The 20,031-nt window shown below is 37.0% G+C and overlaps 1 protein-coding gene across 1 annotated transcript; it reads left to right on the top strand.

The window, feature by feature from the left end:
- Positions 1-8,250: 8,250 nt before the first annotated feature.
- LOC139977463 (AAC-rich mRNA clone AAC4 protein-like) lies at positions 8,251-19,706 on the top strand. The gene is made up of 4 exons (XM_071986806.1): positions 8,251-8,345; positions 11,148-11,365; positions 18,916-19,139; positions 19,574-19,706. The coding sequence occupies exons 1-4, from the start codon at positions 8,266-8,268 to the stop codon at positions 19,655-19,657; spliced, it is 606 nt and encodes a 201-aa protein (XP_071842907.1). The 5' UTR covers positions 8,251-8,265; the 3' UTR covers positions 19,658-19,706.
- The last annotated feature ends 325 nt before the right edge of the window (positions 19,707-20,031 follow it).

The raw sequence follows: 20,031 nt of genomic DNA, 5'->3' as shown, positions 1-20,031 counted from the left end.
GATAGTTTTGTAACTTTGAAATGGTAATATATAACTGTGACATATAGCATAAGATATTAAATTAAATGACAAATATAGAAAAGTAAATGGTAAGAGTAGAAAGTAAATAAATGGCTCCAAACTTGACATATAACTTAAACAACCTGGTCTTCTTTAGAAATAGGAGCTGAATTTTGTTGGCTAGAGAATCCTTTTCAAACGGAAGGCATCCTAAGCATCACTTGGTTTGTCACTTGTCGTAATTAATTCCAGCTGACTAGATGCTATTGCAAGTACAATGGTGGAAAATGCCAGTTGTGTCTTTTTCAAGTTTGTACTCTTCTACTTCTCACATACTGTAACCCCCAACTTTCCTGAGCCATCCACATAGCCCTTTTGCAAGCAACAAATGTCTCATCCGGAATTTCCATTTCAGCCAGTTCGAGCCACCCATTTTGATAAGTTTCCACGTCATATCTTCTGTTTTTCCAGCCATATTGGTCACGACTATTAACCAAGTTAAGCACCAACAGTCCCCAAGAAATGGTTCCAAATATCAACATATAAATTCCAAACAAGAAGATATTCTACACAGTTATCTTCCAGTGTATGTGTCTGGGCCAATAACCTGTTAGAGTTTGAGACTGCTGAGCATGGGCGTATTGGAGGCGGGGGGGGGGGGGTGGGGGCTGCACCCCCATCCAAACATTTTGGTGAAAATTCGGGCAATATGCTGATAATTTTTCGGCACCTACTGAAAGAAAAATAATTTAAAAAGTGTTTTTCAATAGTTAAACATATACTATTATTCTTATCATTATAATTGTAACCAATATGGAAGGGTTATAACACAGCAAATGATTGCATTTTATTGGCATGCGATATAATAACCGACCCATGCCTATGTGATATGCGCATTACCATGGTGAAAAATGTTGGTTACAGATTTCAAGTTCAATCAATTTCAATTTCTTTATTCCAGTATAAATTATAAAATTTATAAATAGGACACATAAAAATGATACATAAAAGACGTTACAGCCCCCCCCCCCCCAATCAAATTGGCTCCTACGCTTATGCTGCTGAGTATATTACAGCCTGTTGCTGCACACAGCTTGTTCTTTCTGTAAGAGTATAACAGAGACTGAGGAAAAACTGCACAGTACATATATAAATATATATATATATAGAAAACAAGATTGCTTAAAGGTAACACACTAACAATAACAACCTGATTAACCTAACAATAATTTGGAGCAGAGTTGTAACAAACCACACGTAACTTATCCACAAGCTGCATTCCTTCTTTCTTGTTGTAAGAAGGAATGCAGCTTGTGGATAAGTTACGTGTGTTTTGTTACAAGTCAATATATATAATAATCTAGAATGTGAGACTACACTTATCAACAGATTTCTATAAATAAACTCTTGTATGAAGACTTCAGATATGAGGATAATATACATGAGGATGTAGTAAACTCTGGAACGCCCTAAACTCTGGTAAATTTCATAAGTGAATAAAAGCTTCCTTTTTTTTTAGCAAGAAAAGATTTATTTTCATATCCATGAAAAAGTAAGCAATACTTTAAGAATTAAAAACACACTATATTACTTAGCTAGTTTCATGCTAGATACTGCTTGGTGAATCCACTGGCGGATCCAAGGGGGGTGCCAAGGGGGCCATGCCCCCCCCCCCCAAAGGTGAGCCAAAAAGTGTTTCCGAACATCCGCTAAATCATATGATTGGAAATTAAAAAAATCGAGAGGAATAGCAGTGGTAGACTAGTCTAAACCTTTTCGTTTTCTAGTTTAAAATTAAATGCAGAGCTCCCAACTGGCCCGCAATTCGCGGGAATTAGACTCGCATTCTAACACCCAAACCCGCTGACCCGCACAAGCGTCCGAAAAAAACCGCATTGTAATTGTCAAGTATACATAAAAAAAATTGCATCAATTTTTGACTTAGCAACCATCATTTCTTTAGCATTTAGCATAATAGAGTATAAAACCTCCTTTACAGCATCATTTGAACCTCAAATTAGCCTTTCTATTCATTGGGGCGAGCAGCGAACATTTTCATGCCACGGGAAAGAATGAATTATCACCTACTATTCAATTTATTGATGTTACACAAAAAAAATGCATATTTCTCAGAAAATTTTGGGTGACAAAAGCATTTCTAAGTGCCACCATTTTACATGTAGGCATCACCAGGATTCCAAACAATCAAAAGGGGGAGGGGGACACCCCCTCCCCTTATACCCCTCCCCCAGGACGGCGATTCGTGGCATGGACCAGCATTTGCCTTGTCAAGAGTTGGGAGCTATGTAAATGTATGCAGTGCGATCTTTCAAATAAGCCGTCTTTATCTTTATCACGGTATTGGTATAGTACATATATGCACCCTCATAGTATTCATATAGGCCCTATAGTAGGCCTACACGCGTACATGTTCCCTCGAACAGCTGAGAATCTCAGTTACCAGGGTAATGCTTAATACACGTTTCATCTGGATGCCCTAGCAATCGGTACCTAGGATGTAACTATGTGTAATTGTGTATTGCATGTGTATAGGCCTATAATAGCCTGCATGAGGCCGTTTTCTTCATCGAATAATATAAAAGAGCTCTCGAACATTCTAACGTAGCGTCTGAAACAAGATTGACAGGGGCAATTTTCCCAAAATAACACCCGAAATTAAAAAAGAAAGTATTTTGGATCCTGATTATGAGATATTTCGGACATGATATCCCTATTTTAAAGTTGGGTATTAACAGTGCTGCCAAGTCACCCGCTTTGGGCGGGTGTCACCCGCATTTTCGGGTCGTCTCCCGCTCACCCGCCCACCTGTCCGAATCTCCCGCATTTTCCAAAAAACTCCCGCATTTTGAAGCATCTCCCGCATTGTAGGCCAACAGAGTTTTTCCTGTGAAAGTGTATCATTGCTAGCGTGAAATTCATTTCATCACACCAAAATGCGAATTATCTCAGAACCGCCAGGATCGGAAATTACTCAAAGCCGATCGTGCTAAATATGCCCGGCTGAAAGCAACGTTACCTATACGATTCGTGAAAAATAATACCGTTACGACACACGTGAACGCTACAGCGTCCGCAAAATTTCAGAGATTTTTTTTATTTCAAGATATTTTTTCCTCTGGAATGAAAAAAAAAAATAGACACAATACAAATATGGAGACAGTATAGATTCAGCTTAGATGACCCGGGAAGTGATGTTTCCGGCCATCTGAGGGCCGTAAGATCCCAAAATTTTCTTGTACGCTTCGCGCCAACCCATGGTGGCGCTCCGCTTAGATGGTGTACGTAACCAACAGCACCAGACAATTTTCACCCGCCTAAAAAACATCTGACCTTGGCATCTCTGGGTATATGCCGCTTGGAAACCTTGGGAAGTGCCGTTTCCGGCCATCTAGAGGGTTTGTAAATCCACAAATTTTCTTGTACGCTTCGCGCCAACCGATGGTGGCGCTACGCTTAGATAGTCAACAAGGTCATATCCCCCCCCCCCCACTCGGAAGTACGGATCGCCGCCCATGAATGTATGAGCATGAGGATTTACAGTTTAACACCATTTTGCAGTTACAGGCTGGTTGTAAGAAATTTATAACCTATGAGAAATAAAATTTCTTGAGAAAGATGATCCCAACTTTGTTTTATAAATATTTTAGAAAATTACACCTGGGAAACATTTTTTTTTAAAAGTAAATTAACATCACCATTGTACACTTTTGTCGCACCAAATTGCATCTGAGGGCATTCAGCAATAGAAAATTTTCCAAAAGGGAGGGGGGCACCCCCTCCCCTTAGACCCCTCCCCCATATCACTCTAATGCCACTTTAGCCCCTCCCAAACAAAGGTCCTGGATCCGCCAGTGGGTGAATCCTGCTAACAAAATTTGTAACTTTTTAGATGTCTAAATTCTTAAATGTTTTATAAACTAACTATTACTTCTGTACCTATCAGAAAAAAACCTCCTGTAAATAAGATGATCTTAAACTCTAGTTAACAGCCAAACAATGACACAACATGATCCCTGATATTGTTTTAAGTCACCTGGAATTGTAAGTAGGTATTTACAAAGCTAGATGAGGTGCAATTGTTCCTACGTACCAGCAGTAGGTCTAACTGCAATAGCAATAAATATAAAGTGTAAGCAGTATAACGCAAGCTAGTAATATTTCTGTGTTCCGTATCGTGCTCTACCTAACTACATTTGATTTGATTGATTGATTGATTTTTTTTCATCACGTGAATATATGCAATGTGATAGGAAGTCTTCTAAAAAACCTTCAGCAAATGTAGCAAGATAAACCCTAATAATGTCATCAGTTTTTAACAACCTAGAACGCTTAAAAAGAGGATTTGTGTGGACCCGTGGTTTGGCATGTGCTATATGGTGGACTGCTCTCTTCTGTGTAATAAAAATGGGATTCAGATTGGTAAATAGTACCAGACCATATGTTACAACAATACGTAATATGTGGCAGGACTAATGTCTGATAGAGAATCTTTAATATGTTTAATCATTTTATCATATATTTATAATATGTTTAATAATTTCTGTATTATATACCTCTACCATTTCGATCGGAACAAAATCGTATTAGCCTAATATTTTGATGGGACGATCCACGAAGTACTAAATGGGTCCATCCTGCAGGTGAGTAAAAAATACACTGAACTTTCGAAGGTCAATTTCTCAGTCATTAACCAATTTATATGTCTGGTACTAACTGAATTTGATAATTGTAAGATGTTTAATCCATTCTTTATTAACAAGAGACACAAAAAAGGAGTGGAAATGGAATTTCGGCCTTAATTTCCGAACGTAACTTTTTAACCACTTTTTTTTCGAACTGTTTAGAAAAATTGTTTTTTGGGCATGAATATCATCATTTCCAATTTTGAAAACTAGTATATTCGCTGAAATACTCCTTTAACACGAATAAGTATCCATTTCTCTTCTAATCATTCTGAAACGAAGTCAAGTTCACGGCAAATAAATACGCACACGAATACAGGTTACGAGTAAAGTGGTGACTGTCCCGTTTCACGTTGATACGTACTACGCGAAATGCTTTAACTAAGCGTGATAAAACTATTGGAATTGAATTGCTTATATCATGGAACTCCCGCATATATCGAATGATAAGAAGAACTATTCATGGCCGTGAAATGACTTCTTCTCTCGATAGGGGCATAAGGACGCCTGGAGATCACGAAATTCTCACTGCCAATACATCGATTTGGTACCTCTACACATAACAGTGCATGAAAACAATGCCATAATCGTAACAATCGCTACTTTTAGCACTGCTCGCTGAAATCAGGCACTCAACACTGGTTTGAATTTATCAACAACAATAATTTTATTTAGTGACTCTCATGAAGATGGACCCATCCTGGTGCTCTTCCAAGTACAAGCCCTGCCACTGTAAAGAGTACAAGCCCCGCCAGTGCCCCTGCAAATTCACCATCCTGAAATTGTACATAAAGGGTTGCTAGTATTCAGCCTACGGAGCCTTGATGGTATCAGACAGGGGCGTTTTACTGGGTATATTTTCAAACATAACTAGCTTTGTGGAAACATGCAGGTCATACAACAGGCAAATAACTATGACACCTGACAGGGCAATTTGGCTTAAACGTGACCAGACAAAGCTCTAGTTCACCCACTGAAAAGACAGTGATTGCCACTCTGGCACCACGATAAGGTCAGCTTCGTGAGACTATTGGTCAGAGAACTTTTTTTTTTTTAAGAATGACATCACATTTTTTTTGGTATCGTTATTCCTCGTTCACATTAAATTAAACTTTGAGACGTAAAACTGTAAGAAAATAGTAACCAGACAACAAAACATAGCCTAGCGTTTAATCACTATGAAAAGACTTGAGGTAAAGCAGTAGAATGGCAAGTCCAGGAATGGCAGGAAAATTTGGTCGAACAGTAAAAAAGTACATGAATACAATAATATATCACACCATATAAGATGTAAGAAACGATTTATATATGCTCCCAGCAAGAAAATGTACCCTAGTCTTACAGCAGTAAACTATGGTTAAATTGTGGTAAAACATGGTAAATTTGCAACAGTTGCCCTATAGAATAAAATTATAGTACATACTTATTCTACTTTAACAAAACTGTACATTCCATATTCTGTCAAACTGTTTAACCTTTATATTGTTGTCATGCTTATTTTGACTGCAGCATATTGACCAAATCTGGTGCATATAAAATAGTATGCCATCATATACATATGACATCATGACATACAGTATGAGTTGCTTTGTTGTATGTTTCAGCTAGTCCAATTATGATACAATCCACCAATGGGTAAAATGTAAGGTAATTGTGGTGTTCTGATTATCATTAAGGCAAGTAGGGAAACTGTCGTGCAATTGGGATACAACTCTGGTAAATTTAGGATAAAACCATTGTACAATTACGGTAAAACTAATTGGTACAGCTTAAGGGCAAGTGTAAAATTATGGTTAATTAGGTAGAACTATGGTAACGCCATAGTCCACATAGAGTTAGTTTGAGATAAAAACCATGGTTAAGATGAAATAGAAAGTGATAAAACAATTGTAAAATTGTGGTATGGTACTATGGAAAAATGGTGGTAAACCTAATCCATAGGACCAAAATACCCGTCAAATTTTGGTATTGTACCACAGATTACCATGGAAAAATGGTGGTATTTTGCCGTGTTTAGTGTGAGGTATTTTTTTTTCCTAGGCTGCATTTCATCTTCAGAGTTTGCATAGTGTGTTGAAAGAAGATGAGCATTTTCTGCTCCTATATTTCAGGGCTATAGTAATATAATGACTATGAAGTATGAATTATGTACACTGTAGTATGAAATGAGCGTTTGTCACGAACTTAAGCAATGTACATCATTACGTGTACACACAGAGCCAATACAAAGTCCTAACATCTAAAATGACATAGCCCTGTGTTTGCCGTAAGTTTATACGTTGGTTATTGACAAGATGACTAGGGCATTTCCAATCGCGAATTTGGTGTCAATGAAAAACCGTAGTCTAATCTAGCCATTTTTGCCATAAATGTGCATTTTTCTCCTGTAACGAAGTCAAGTTCACGGCATATTTAACGGCATTTTTTGAAGCCATGAAAAAAGGCGCCAAATTCAATGGAGAATTATCAGCAAGTACGACAAAAATAGAATTGTGTACTGTTTTATAACGAAAAATAAAAGTTGTGCGATTCAACTTACCGCGTCATGGTGGCTAGTGACGCCTCTTTGCATTATTCAAACACTTAAAGGACTAGTTCAGGTGTCACAAATGTTTATCTTATATGAAAGAGGACAGTAAAAGAAACCCTATAGTGAAGAAATTATTCAAATATCTTTTTCCGTTTAGGAGGTATTCAAGTTTAAAGTTCTATCTGATTGTGTAGAAACTGCTGAAATCAGACTAGCTGTGACGTCATATCATCACAGTCCTGAAAAGTCTTTGTTATTTTATTAAAATATTTTGTAAGATTTTATGACTTACAACCAAAAGATACGTCAAGAGATCTCATATGTGTCAAGGGAAGTATTTGAGATTTAACATCTAAAGAATGTTTGATTATATTTTTTAGATTTGTGAAAAAAAATGCAATTATTTTTTAATGAAATATATTGACACATGTTAAGGAAGTGAGGACGTGACATCACACCCTCACAGCTAGTCTTTCTACACCAGTCATTTGCAAAGAAATTTTGAAATCTTCAAAGTGTGATATCTCCTTAACAGAGAATGCTATCATGGTAGTTTCTTCACTATTCTGTTTGTCTTTTTAAGCTCTTTCATACATGAAAGATATGTCAGACACCTAAACCAATCCTTTAAACCAGAGGGGTAAGTCTCAAGCAGTTTCGCGAAATTTCATACGTTTGGCCAAAATTTGGGGGCGGGCTACAAGAAAACTGCTCTCCGAGCTCATTAATTAAATCGCGTGTTGGGGACTGACTGTTTGGGAACTGATCTCGCGGCGCGTCTTTCCGTACATACACTGTGTGGACCAATCCATTGACCAATCAGAGATTGCGACGTGTACATTATGTTATATATAAATGGCTAACGTGTAAGATTATGGCCATAAGATGAAAAAAGATACCACAAAGTATACAAAATACCAAAATTTTACAATAGGGCCCCAAGAGGCCATTGACCAGGTTGAGATAGACTTGTTACTGGGCAATCCTGCCTGTGAAACTGTTTATTACAAGCAATTAAAGAAGTATATAGATATGAACTTATCCAAATGTGGAAATAAAATAAAAAACACAACGAATGCTGGTGGGAGTTCGGTTGAGTCGGAAGTCCTCAGGTAAGAAATAATTATTCAGGTTTTAAAATTTGGCATATTGTTACTCCTATATAAAATTGAAATAAAACAAATGAATTGTAGGCCTCTATCTATTAATGCGAAGGAAAAAAACGCTAAGTAATTGGCGAATTTTTCTCTCTTCATACTATAGTGTGAAGTAAAATTTAGCCAACTAGTTGGCGTTTATCCTCTCTATACTAAAGTGTTTAGGTTCGCCAACTAGTTGACGAATTTTGATTTTAACAATATAATAACATAAAATCGCCAACTAGTTGGCAAATTTTCCATTCAAAAATTGAAAATTTTGCAAATTAGTTCGCGAATTTTGATTTTAACAATATAATAACCTAGTAACACAAACTACGCCAACCAGTTCGCGAATTTTGTATTCAACAAATAAAAATTTCGCCAACTTGTTGGCGAATTTTTCATTCAACAATTAAAAATATCGACGACTAGTTGGCGAATTTTGAATTTATTTAACACTAAAACGCTTGAAGAATTACTTTGTCTTGTTAGGCTAGGGCTGAGAACGAACCAAAAACTCGTTTTAAGCCGTATACTTCCGATACGACAAAGTCTTTCCAGACGTGTTACTACAACAACAAATTTCGCTTACTACTATTTGGCGACTTTTGTTATTTAACAACATTTCAATAAATGATCACCAATTTCGAAATAATCTAATATCACAAATTCATAGGCGTACGAAGCGAATTGAATAAAAATTGTGCCAACTAGCACTTTATGATATTTTTTCTTGTGGGGTATCTTCCTCCCTAAGAAGCCATAAAGGATGAATATTAGTAGACCTATAAACGTGTGGTGCTTTACATGCACAAAAAATGCTTCTGTTAGTGTGTTGTAGATATTTGTTTTATAGTGGGGCTTACCCTAGGTGTATGGGCAATTATTTTCAATAAATACTCAAAAATGTTGCTAATCCAGTATCCAGATATCTAACAATTCGAACCAGTAACGATACCGGTCCAACTCCAACCCACTTTGAAGGAGCTCAGCGAGTTTTTTCTCTTAGTAAACCATTATCAATTTCTCTTTAATATACTGTACTCTGTTGTGGTTGGGAATTAGGTACTAATTTGTAAACATGGGTTGTCTCAACTTGTCCAGATGATAATATTAGTCTTCCTTCAGCAGGTAATTTCAATGAAAACCTAACTCTGATCAAACCTCAATAGTATAATATTTTGATCATCAATTTAATACCTGTTATAAACTAATATGAAAGGCAGTGAATTATAACATCAACTGGGGGGAAATATTTGAATGAGAATCATCCAGTTGAACGCCACCCAACTGCCTATACTATCAGGAATATAATCTTCACACGTTCACAGCAGCAAACACTAATTTAACTGATGTATATAAGAGACTGCATTTGCAGTAATGTCCATAGGCGTAGGAGGCGGGGGCTGGGGGGGGGGATGCAGCCCCCCAACCAAAGTTTTTGGTGAAATTCGGGCAATATGCTGAGAATTTTTTGGGCACCTACTGAAAAAAAAAATTGCGATGTGTTTTTCAATGGTTAAACTGATGGTATAATTATCATCATTATTGTAACGACTTCCCCAATAATTCTAACCAATATGGTAGGTTAATAACACGGCAAATGATTGTATGTTATTGGCATGCGATGTAATAACCGATGCATGCCTATATTATATGCACATTAATACGTTGAACGCTCGCGGAAGCGCGCGAAAAATTTTGGTTGTATTTTTCGAGCAAGTCGTATACAGCCCCCTCCCCCCCCAATTAAATTGGGCTCCTACGCCTATGATAATGTCAACTAAGATTGCTTGAAGGGAGCGACGCTCATAGGTTCATAAGTTTTGGGTGTCACACACTAACATACTAAGCCTAAGCATACATTCTGCATTGTTTCAAAAAATTACCAGATATATTTGGAATTTTTAATTGTTGAATGAAACATTCGCGTAACTAGTTGGCGAAGTTTGTGATATTAGGATATTATATTGTTAAATTCAAAATTCGTTGGCTCAATTTTATTTCACAATTAGATATAGAGAGAATAAAATGCCAACTAGTTGGCGATATTTCTATTTGCACTAATAGTGAATATATACATATTTTTTAATTTAATCTAATATAGGAATAAAAAATTGCTAAGTTTATATTATAATTTACACCAAATTTGTAGTATAGCGGTTAGGGGATATGGGAAGTGGGGTGGGTTGGTGATGGAAGAAAAGGATGAAGTACGGGCGCTGAGGGAACTTGCTGGTATGAGAAGGAAAGGGTGGGGAAGGGTTGGTTTTGGAAAGGGATAGGTGGAGAGGTGAACAGTGGGCGTAGCGATATAGGATGGGAGAGGTCGGATAGGCTTACCATGCATCGCATGAGAAATGTGGTCTTAATATTTGGTACGAAATTGAATGCAATGACACTTGTTACATATTACAACTTACGACATCGCACTGCTCTATATGCTAATGGTTCATGTAAACTGTAAGAAACATATTCAGTAATGTTGATTTGCAATATGCAGAGATACCGACATATTACCACCCATCACCATACCCCTTTTCTTCCCCAACTCCTTCCCCAACCCCTTCCCCAACCCTTCCCCCACTCATCAAACACACCCGCTTATATGCACATATAGGATGATCGTGCAGTATATTTGTATGCTTTGAGTGACGTAATATCATGATGAATTATACGTCATTATACTAAGATAGTGTTGATACCCGTAATATATGCTATACGATAATAAACTCGTAATAGTTACGTAATATGCTATATTTTATCTATAAATAGTTACGAAATCTTTCATTGTGGCTTCCGGGCTACTTTACGCAAAGAAGAGATGGAAGTCAAATACACTGATAGAACTGGATCAAAATCAATGATTGATTACACATGTACATGTGAACTGCTGGATCTGCAGGTGGGTGTGTCGGTGACAAGGGCAACCGACGCCTGGGAGACGTATGACGAAGAAAGAGCAACCACACACCTCACAGAAAAACTGAATGGTAGGTAAAAGGGCCAGAACTTATGCACGTATACACTGAAATGAATATAGGTAGTGAGTAATCCCATCCGCTATACTACCTATCAATGTGTGAATAACAATACTCGTTTTAAATATAAAATGTATGTGTATCTGGTGTAAATTTCAAGAAACTTTTCAATTGATCGCGGGGTCAACCAGGGTCAAGACGGGACGGGTCTTTTTACCTTTTTCTGGCTGAATCCAACTTTGGGCCCATGCCATTTCTTAATTAATGCATTGGTGAATTTATTATTGCATATTGGTAGACATGCAACCATAGATTATACCCAAGGAATTTCGAATTCATGTGACCCCTCATGTTGGTACAGGGTGACCCAAAAATTCACAAATTTTTTCCGGCTGAATAAAGTGCCTACTTTGGGTCATCGTGCATTTTGGCAATTGGTCAGACAGAATACCAAATTTGAGCCCTCTACATGGTACAAAGAGTGAATTCTGAGCTTTAAATCGGAAAATATCACAAAAGTCACTTTCGCGAATCGCTCACGTACAACATGGCCATTTTGACTAAATTACAACGGGCCATATCTCGGAAACAACATGGAGTATGATTTTACTTTTTTGTATGTGTTTATTTGGACCATACTCACAATCATTTCTTATAAAATTTCATCTAAATCTGAGAGGGTTACATGGGAACTTTTCAGAGAATTGGTTGATTTGATGCGGAATGACCCACATATGTTCCAAACATGGAACTTATTATTTTGGTGTGCTTATAACAAATACAGCATATCAAGCTTTATCGTTACCGTGTTCATGTATGTGTTTGAATTTTAATGATATTTCGGTCGAGAACGATATTATTCGAGATAATATTAGCTGAGTTGTTTCGAAGCGCAAGTGGTCGACCGGCCCCAAGGTGCTGTGACTATCAGTGAACCATTGTGTCCAACACGCAGTTATACACCACTGATCTGTAGTTGAAGTTGGAGGCTTCTTTCCACTCTCCATCTTGAATTTTAGTTAAAATGTGAGAGTGAAGATAAAACGTGGGATATCCCTAGCTTCACTTCAACTATTTAGGGACATGAATTATAAAGACCAAACCAGAAAGCTAATATGTTGTTTTAACAAGCTATAACAGTAGTTAAGAGAAAGATTTTTTAGAGTGTATATGACTTATACATTCGCAAGTCCGGGGTATTGTTCGGTCAAACCTTCCTGCACACCCCAACACCCCCACCCCCCTCTCTACCTGCAAGAAACTGACAACGGTAGTTCTTTGGCACCCATATCCCAGTATTTGCATACTTAAAACTGGAATGGCAACATTTGTTTTGAACATGAAATACAGAAAATGTAAAATGCTAATTTCCATAGGTTGCCCCATTTTCCTTTCTCCTCTGTCATGATAATTGCACCTTTTATGGTGTTACCCCATAAAAACACTGTTTTGCTTTATATCTGCCCTGCGTATCAAATTAGTATTTTGAATAGCAGATACAGTATGCTGATATAAGTTTCATTTAGTTAGTAATTTGAATAGCAGAGAAATTATTGTTCTAAACCAGCTGTAAATGTGAAAGAAACCCCGAGATGGTTATGGCATATCAGTAAATGAGGTGGAAATATCCAAACGGTTATCTAATGTCTGAAACTGTTTAGTTTAGTTTAGTTTAGTTTAGTTTAGTTTAGTTAAGTTTAGTTTAGTTTAGTATAAAAAAGGATCAGGAGGGACAGTTAAGTCCCCATCAAGGACCCGATAAAGAGAGGGAAAAAACTGAAGACACAAACACTCAGACCCGATTACAATGCTTAAAGTGCTTGTCCAAAGCATTCTTAAACCCATTCACACTACAGTACTTGCAAGTACAACTTTCTCAGGCCAACCATTCCACTCATTCACAACCCTATTAAAAAAAAAAGTTATGCCGAATATTAATCCTACTATGCGACTTTTGAAGTTTAAGACAATGACCTCTAGTACAACTACTGTTTGCAAACATGAAAAAGTCGGTAAAGGATAAATTGTCGAATCCATACACAATCTTGAAAACCTGGATCAAGTCCCCACGTAACCTCCTAAGCTCCAGTGTGGTGATATTCAACAGTTGTAACCGTCTATAATAAGGAACCCTCTTTAAGGAACTAATCATCCTAGTAGCCCTCCTCTGGACCTTTTGAAGTACTTCCTTATCCTTGTTTATAAAGTATTGTTAAATCAAACATGCAAACTAATAAATAACTGTCCATGCAGGTACTCCCTGTGAATTTTTATACTTTAAAAAAAATATTAGACACACAATATAAGTAGACCAGCGTCCACTAAAACCAGAACGCAAATATGCACAGTGGCTGTGCTGCTATACTGTATGCAAACCATTTTAAGAATTTTACTGGTTGGTTACAGTTTCCTGGTTCATAAAATCAAATCATGGTCAGTCACAATATATAAGATTCTGCCAAACTAGCCTTTTACATACTCTTTATATTAGTTACTATATTGCTCACTGCTCTTGTGGTCTTCACTGAAGGTATCTTCAGGAAAACAGTTTCTATCAAGGGTATGAAGTCCTTTGATCCTTTTGGGTGTGAAATGTTAAAGACCCAAATGAAGCCACCAGATTAGTAAGATTTTTATGTAAAAAAATGGAAGAAAAGAAGTGGTGAAAAAAAAATGTGGTCATTCTGTCAATTAAAAAATAAAAACTATTCCCATCAGAGTTTTAAACAAGTAACTCGACTATTGACTAAAATTAGCTGATCTATGTTCTGACTTGTCATGTCACTGATTTGAGTCACTGTGTTAATTCAATGAGGAACATTTCCATGATGTCGACAAATTTTTGGGACATAGCAACCCAAGTCTATACTGTATCATTTAACAAACTTTTAACATATACCTACTTCAAAGAGCATGCAAAACAATTGCAACTGTTGACGTATGTTCAAATATTCCAAAGAAATATGTCAATAAAGTATATAGACCAGAACATCATTTTGTTTGTGGTTCCTCGCTTATTTAAAGATTTTGGTCTTTAATATTTTAATATCAACAGGAAAGTCAACAGGGTCTATCTACCTAGTTAGCATGAAAAATATCCACCATTCAGTTATCATGTACCATACAAACTGCTGTTAATATAATAGTGTTAGTGCGCCCTTTAAAGATTTATCAAACGTATATTTACCACACATTAACATGTACCCGTCATCAACATATATAACAATACTTTAGTTAGAAACCACATCGAATTCCAGTTGCAATTATTTGTTGTATCGTATTTCAACTGGTTTTCATGTAGTAACGGTGAACATTGTTCCTGCCAAATTTCTAGATATCCTTTTAATTTGGTATCTAAAATGTTCCATTAACTGCATCATTGACAAGTGATATAAGAGTTGATCCTTTTGCAATAAATATTCTTAAAGCATCATATTACTAATGGTGTACACCTACCAAGCCGCTTCCATTATCTTTTCATATTATTGAAGCGAACCGCGGATGGCGGGGGAAATTACCGGGTTTGGGGTCCTTCGCTTCGAACTCATAAGTTATCAACGAGGAGGCAAGAGTGTTCTTGCGTTGAAACAACGGCTGACTTTTATTACAAACTCTACACAATATGAAAATGAAAATATACCAATGAACAAATCATGATACATGACAGTATATAAAATGGCTTAATAAACTCTTTAACCTAACTAAAACTATCCTTTCTGGGGGAAAAACCTATACTCAACCTATGACAAATGCACAGAACCTGTGCTCAAACTAAGTAATATTCATACAACATGAATACAATTAAAGAATCAATACCCGCAATCAATCTTGTACTCTTACAATACTGTACAACAATGCATAAAGTGTATAAGGAAAAATGTAAATTGAACATTATGAAATAAACTGCATAAATAATATAAAACGTTTGCCAACAGGCGAGGAATTTTAACACCTTCGTAATGGTCAGCCTAGGGCAACACATGCCAGCTGCAACACATTATAGGCCTTTTCACCTAAACTGTTCCTAGACAGCAGGAATTTCCACCTCCTGAACCCACAAACTCTCAAGAGACTTGGCACTCTATAGCTATCCATAAAGGCTAAGATTAAAAGGACAAGCTCTGGGACAACTCTATAAGTACAACAGTAAACAATATGTTCAAGATACAAAATACGAATACGTACACTCTTTACACTGCGAGCAGTACAATACTAAAAAAAAAAAGACAGGTACAATAATCATCTCTCACTACAACTGAACTGTCAATACAGTACAATACACGTAACTTTTAACAACTTTTGGGTAAACTGAAACCCAACCGGAACTCTAAGTTACAGAACAGTATAAAGGTACGCAATACTACTAGCACCCATGTGCTTAACAATACACAACCACTGATCTACACAGTGTACACAACACACGCTATATACCCATAGGACCAAGGTCCAAATACAACCTGACATAGTACGTACTTTGTACAGTGAAGTACAACCTAGCCAAAGGGGCAACACTTAAAACTACAATTCATTAAATAACAATAAGGGTACGTACGGCATTTAACAATAATAATATTTATGACTTAATATCTTACTAAAAATGTGTGAAGCTCGCTCGCGGTAACGAAGAACAGGACTCTACGCTCGCGGTAAAGGAAGCTCGCGGACATCAAGACTCCATCGCCGCTAGCCAGCTCGCGTATTTTTTTTCCCAGGACGAACGTGGGCATCGGCGAATCAAATCCCTGGATTCCAAACATGTGACATGCGCTTTTTTCAAAAAACATGTTCTGAATCTTTTTTCCTAGTTTTGACCCGAGATTATGAACGACAATCCTTCATTTTCAGAGAAACTGGATCCCTAACCCATTTTCTAAACCCTAACTCTGATTTCAAACGAATTTGTAAATTCCTGAAAAATCTGAAACCCACGTTCGTCCTGGGAAAAACGCAGCCAGCTCGCTATACAGTATGTTGGTATGATCCGCCATCTTGGAAACCAGTGGCTTCGAGCCAGAAGCCGAACCATCCAAAACCTGAGGCATCCTGCCTCTAAAAAGGGTGACATCTCCTCAGTGACTTCAGGTAGTAAAGATATGGATAATTTTGGGCTATTGACGACCCAAGATGAATAAATATGATGAAATAATAAGGGGTTTACGAGGCGAACCCCGGAGCTCTGCAGGGACGATGTTCGCCATACAACAACGTATACACGAAATACAACGAAACTGAAGAAATTACACGTGCAAACAACTAACGCTAACAAACTGACTGTTACGGCATATTACATAATACATGTAAATACAACGGGTGCACACAACAAAATTTCACTTTACTGCATTATGTCCTCCTTCGATATCATTTTAACCAGGATCATAATGGCACACACCTTATCGAGCTCTTGAAGAATCATACAGAATAATAGCAAGGTGTAACGGTAAACCGACATTGAGTGTACTGTGTATAAATTGCTAATGCAAAGAACAGCAGTATAGTGTTGGGTGATAACAAGCACCTGGTACACACAGAGCGCACAGTTACTACTGTAAATCTTAAAATTTTGTGCCAAAATAAAAACTGGAAACCTGCTATAAATCGGTACCATGTGCTATTATTATTACAGAAGAACTGAGGATATGTGTAATTCCAGCAAATCCAGTTTGATGCAGTTCTTGGAATAACACATATCCCCAGTTCTTACTGTAATCCTATTAGAACATGATAACGATTTATTAGATTTGTCAGCACAATCCAGTTTGTTACTGTGGTATATATGATAGATCAACATACTGTTAGTGTAGGATATATGTTTAGGCGACCTCAAATAATTTGGGTAGAGTACTTGCAATTGTTATAGTCACAGCCCTGAGTGGTGTCCAAACTCCAACATTTTAAGCAATGACGTCACAGAAAAGAATTGGGGTAAACAAACGTGATTTCATCGTCACAGCATAATAATTTTGTTGAAATGAACATCGTCATTCGAAAAAGTACATGTAGAGTTCAGTTTATTGTCTCATGGCAGAAAATTTCCTATAGCTACATACTTTATGCAATTGTTCCATTGTAATAGTGTCTACTTCGATCGATCAGTGCACAGTTGAAGGCTAGACTTCAGTTTTGGTTGTATATATGATTTCCCTATAAGCTATGATACTTCAACATAGCAGTTTGGACCACTGACGTAACACAGCAAGATGCATTATCTGATTGGTAATTCAAATCCAAAATATTATGCAACCTCCGACTGTTTCCTACCCCGCATCAACTGTGGTTAAAATCAATAAGTTCTACTTGGAGAGGCAGAATTTTGAATCTATTCCAAATAGACATATATATGGTATTTATGCCATAACATACATAGTGACTATATATCCCTGCATAGTAGGTTTTCATCATTTGAACAATATTAATCTTTTTCATTCCCTATAGTCAACGGCATTATTGAGAGAGCTTAGTTACAATATTTTGTTTTGTGACTTTGTTGACCTCTGTGTAAGAACAAGTCCCTGAAAATATGAGATAATTATGTAACAACCAACGCATACACACACACACCTAGTAACGTCCTTGTCTAACACACAAACCCTTAGCTAGTCCCCACATGTAGGCACGTGAATGCGTGTGTATGTGTAGGAGGACAACAATGAGTAAAAGAAGCCTACAGTTATTGGCGGAGGCCAAAGATCATTCAGGGTCACCAGGGGTTAAATTGTGAAAACCTTGTATACACGGAATCTCTAGAAGAAAGGCTTGTACCAATCTCGTATTTAGTATGTAGTTGTAACACGTTGAGTTCAAGCTTACTTTTGTATATGGCGGAGGCCAAAGATCGTTTGGGGTCACCAGGGGTCAAATTGTGAGAACTTTGTAAACACGATATCTTAAGAAGGGAAGCTTGGACCAATCTTATATTTAGAATATAGTCGTGACACATAATGTACAAGAAGTCTATTGTTTTGGTGGAGGTCAAAGATCATTTGGAGTCAACAGGGGTCAAATTGTTGAAACCTTGTAAACCATATCTGTACATGCTGAGTCCAAGAAGACAATAATTGTCCATTTCGGTCATCAGCTGCCAATGTGAATAATGTTGGTCACATCTCAATGCCTTTTGTGGTACTACTAAAATTGAAGTAGGCCTATGTTGTTCATCCTAGCTGAAGTCTTTTGCAGGCTATTTTACATTCATAACCTATAAGATTATTCATGTAACGTAATCGAAACCGCGATGCAGTTTTCATTTTGGTTTTATTAGGCCTCCATATTACTAATAACCAGGTAAACATTGTACCGGTGTTCAGGCAGTTTTTCCAAGCAAGGACCAGGATAAGATTTTGTGAATGCCTTACAGTGTGTTTTCATTGTGTTAAATTTCCAACTTCTTTATTGAATGTGACTTCATAATGTCAATTGGATAAATGCAACAACTGTCTAAGTGTAATAGAGTGTATAGTGTTAGAATGAATCATCATTATGAATTAACAGGCTATTTGATACATTACTATAGCCCCATAAATTTCAAAAATGCAAGTATCTATCCCTTTTCTCTTTTTTTGAAGGTTTATATATTGCACAACAGAACGCAGAAGAAAAATGGGATAGAAATATGCTCCATGTGTTTGCAGGTTCCAAAATCATAGCAAAAAAAATAAAGTATGCATACAAAAACCTTCCCAAAGACGTAGTCTCTAACGCAGTCGTGCTAATCACCGTGGCGGAGTCACCTGTGACGTTGTTCGACTGTCACAAAGAAATACAAGAGAATACGGGAAATGCAGAAGAGGTAACTGCTATTAAGACTGTAATTTTATCCAACAATCAATACGAATGTAACAGAATTAAGAAAACAAGTCACACCTTGAGTTGTGTTAAAACATTTTCTTTAATAATGACTTTGTTTGGAACAGAAATTCTACTAATTTTAAGGTTTTCTATATTTGTTGCCAAAAGTATTGTCACAAGTGATTGTTTCTCACGCCGCATTCTATTGTGCGGGGCGGGAGGGGTGTTGGGGTATTTAGTAAAGTTTGACCAAACTATTGTGCGAACTTGAGAATGTAGAGGTCCTGTACACTTTAAAAACCGTTGGGTGAAAAGGTTGCCCAACTTTCCTACATTATTGACCAGCAAATTGGTAATAACGTTTATTAAACGTGCTGGTTACAGTTTGACATGTTCGCTTCAAATAACCACCTCGTTTTTCATCTCTGTTTTCAGGTTGCGAAGGGGAAAAAACAGAACAACCATCGGAAAAGAAAAAGGAGAAAAGGGAGAAATAGGAGGAGAAAAGTAAATAAATAAATGAATAAATAAACCTATGTTGATTGCCATCTGGCCATATAAAGCCAGATATAACTGGATATAGAGCCAATCCAGATATGCAGATAAAGTTTTATCTGGCCATATAAAGCCAGATATAACTGGATAAAGAGTCAATTCAGATATGCAGATAAAGTTTTATCTGGCCATATAAAGCCAGATATAACTGGATATGTAGTCAATTCAGATATGCAGATAAAGTTTTATCTGGCCATATAAAGCCAGATATAACTGGATAAAGAGTCAATTCAGATATGCAGATAAAGTTTTACCTGGCCATATAAAGCCAGATATAACTGGATATGTAGTCAATCCAGATATGCAGATAAAGTTTTATCTGGCCATATAAAGCCAGA

The sequence above is a fragment of the Apostichopus japonicus genome, chromosome 12 (assembly GCF_037975245.1).
Source record: "Apostichopus japonicus isolate 1M-3 chromosome 12, ASM3797524v1, whole genome shotgun sequence".
Lineage (NCBI taxonomy): Eukaryota > Metazoa > Echinodermata > Holothuroidea > Aspidochirotida > Stichopodidae > Apostichopus > Apostichopus japonicus.
The sequence above is the reverse complement of the archived record's forward strand: the minus strand, read 5'-3'. Positions and strand labels throughout refer to the sequence as shown.

Coding starts and splice junctions, on each gene's coding strand:
- LOC139977463 (XM_071986806.1), top strand. CDS start 8,266: ATGAACTTATCCAAATGTGGAAATAAAATAAAAAACACAACGAATGCT. Junction 8,346..11,147: donor GTTGAGTCGGAAGTCCTCAG/GTAAGAAATAAT, acceptor ATCTATAAATAG/TTACGAAATCTTTCATTGTG. Junction 19,140..19,573: donor ATACGGGAAATGCAGAAGAG/GTAACTGCTATT, acceptor CTCTGTTTTCAG/GTTGCGAAGGGGAAAAAACA.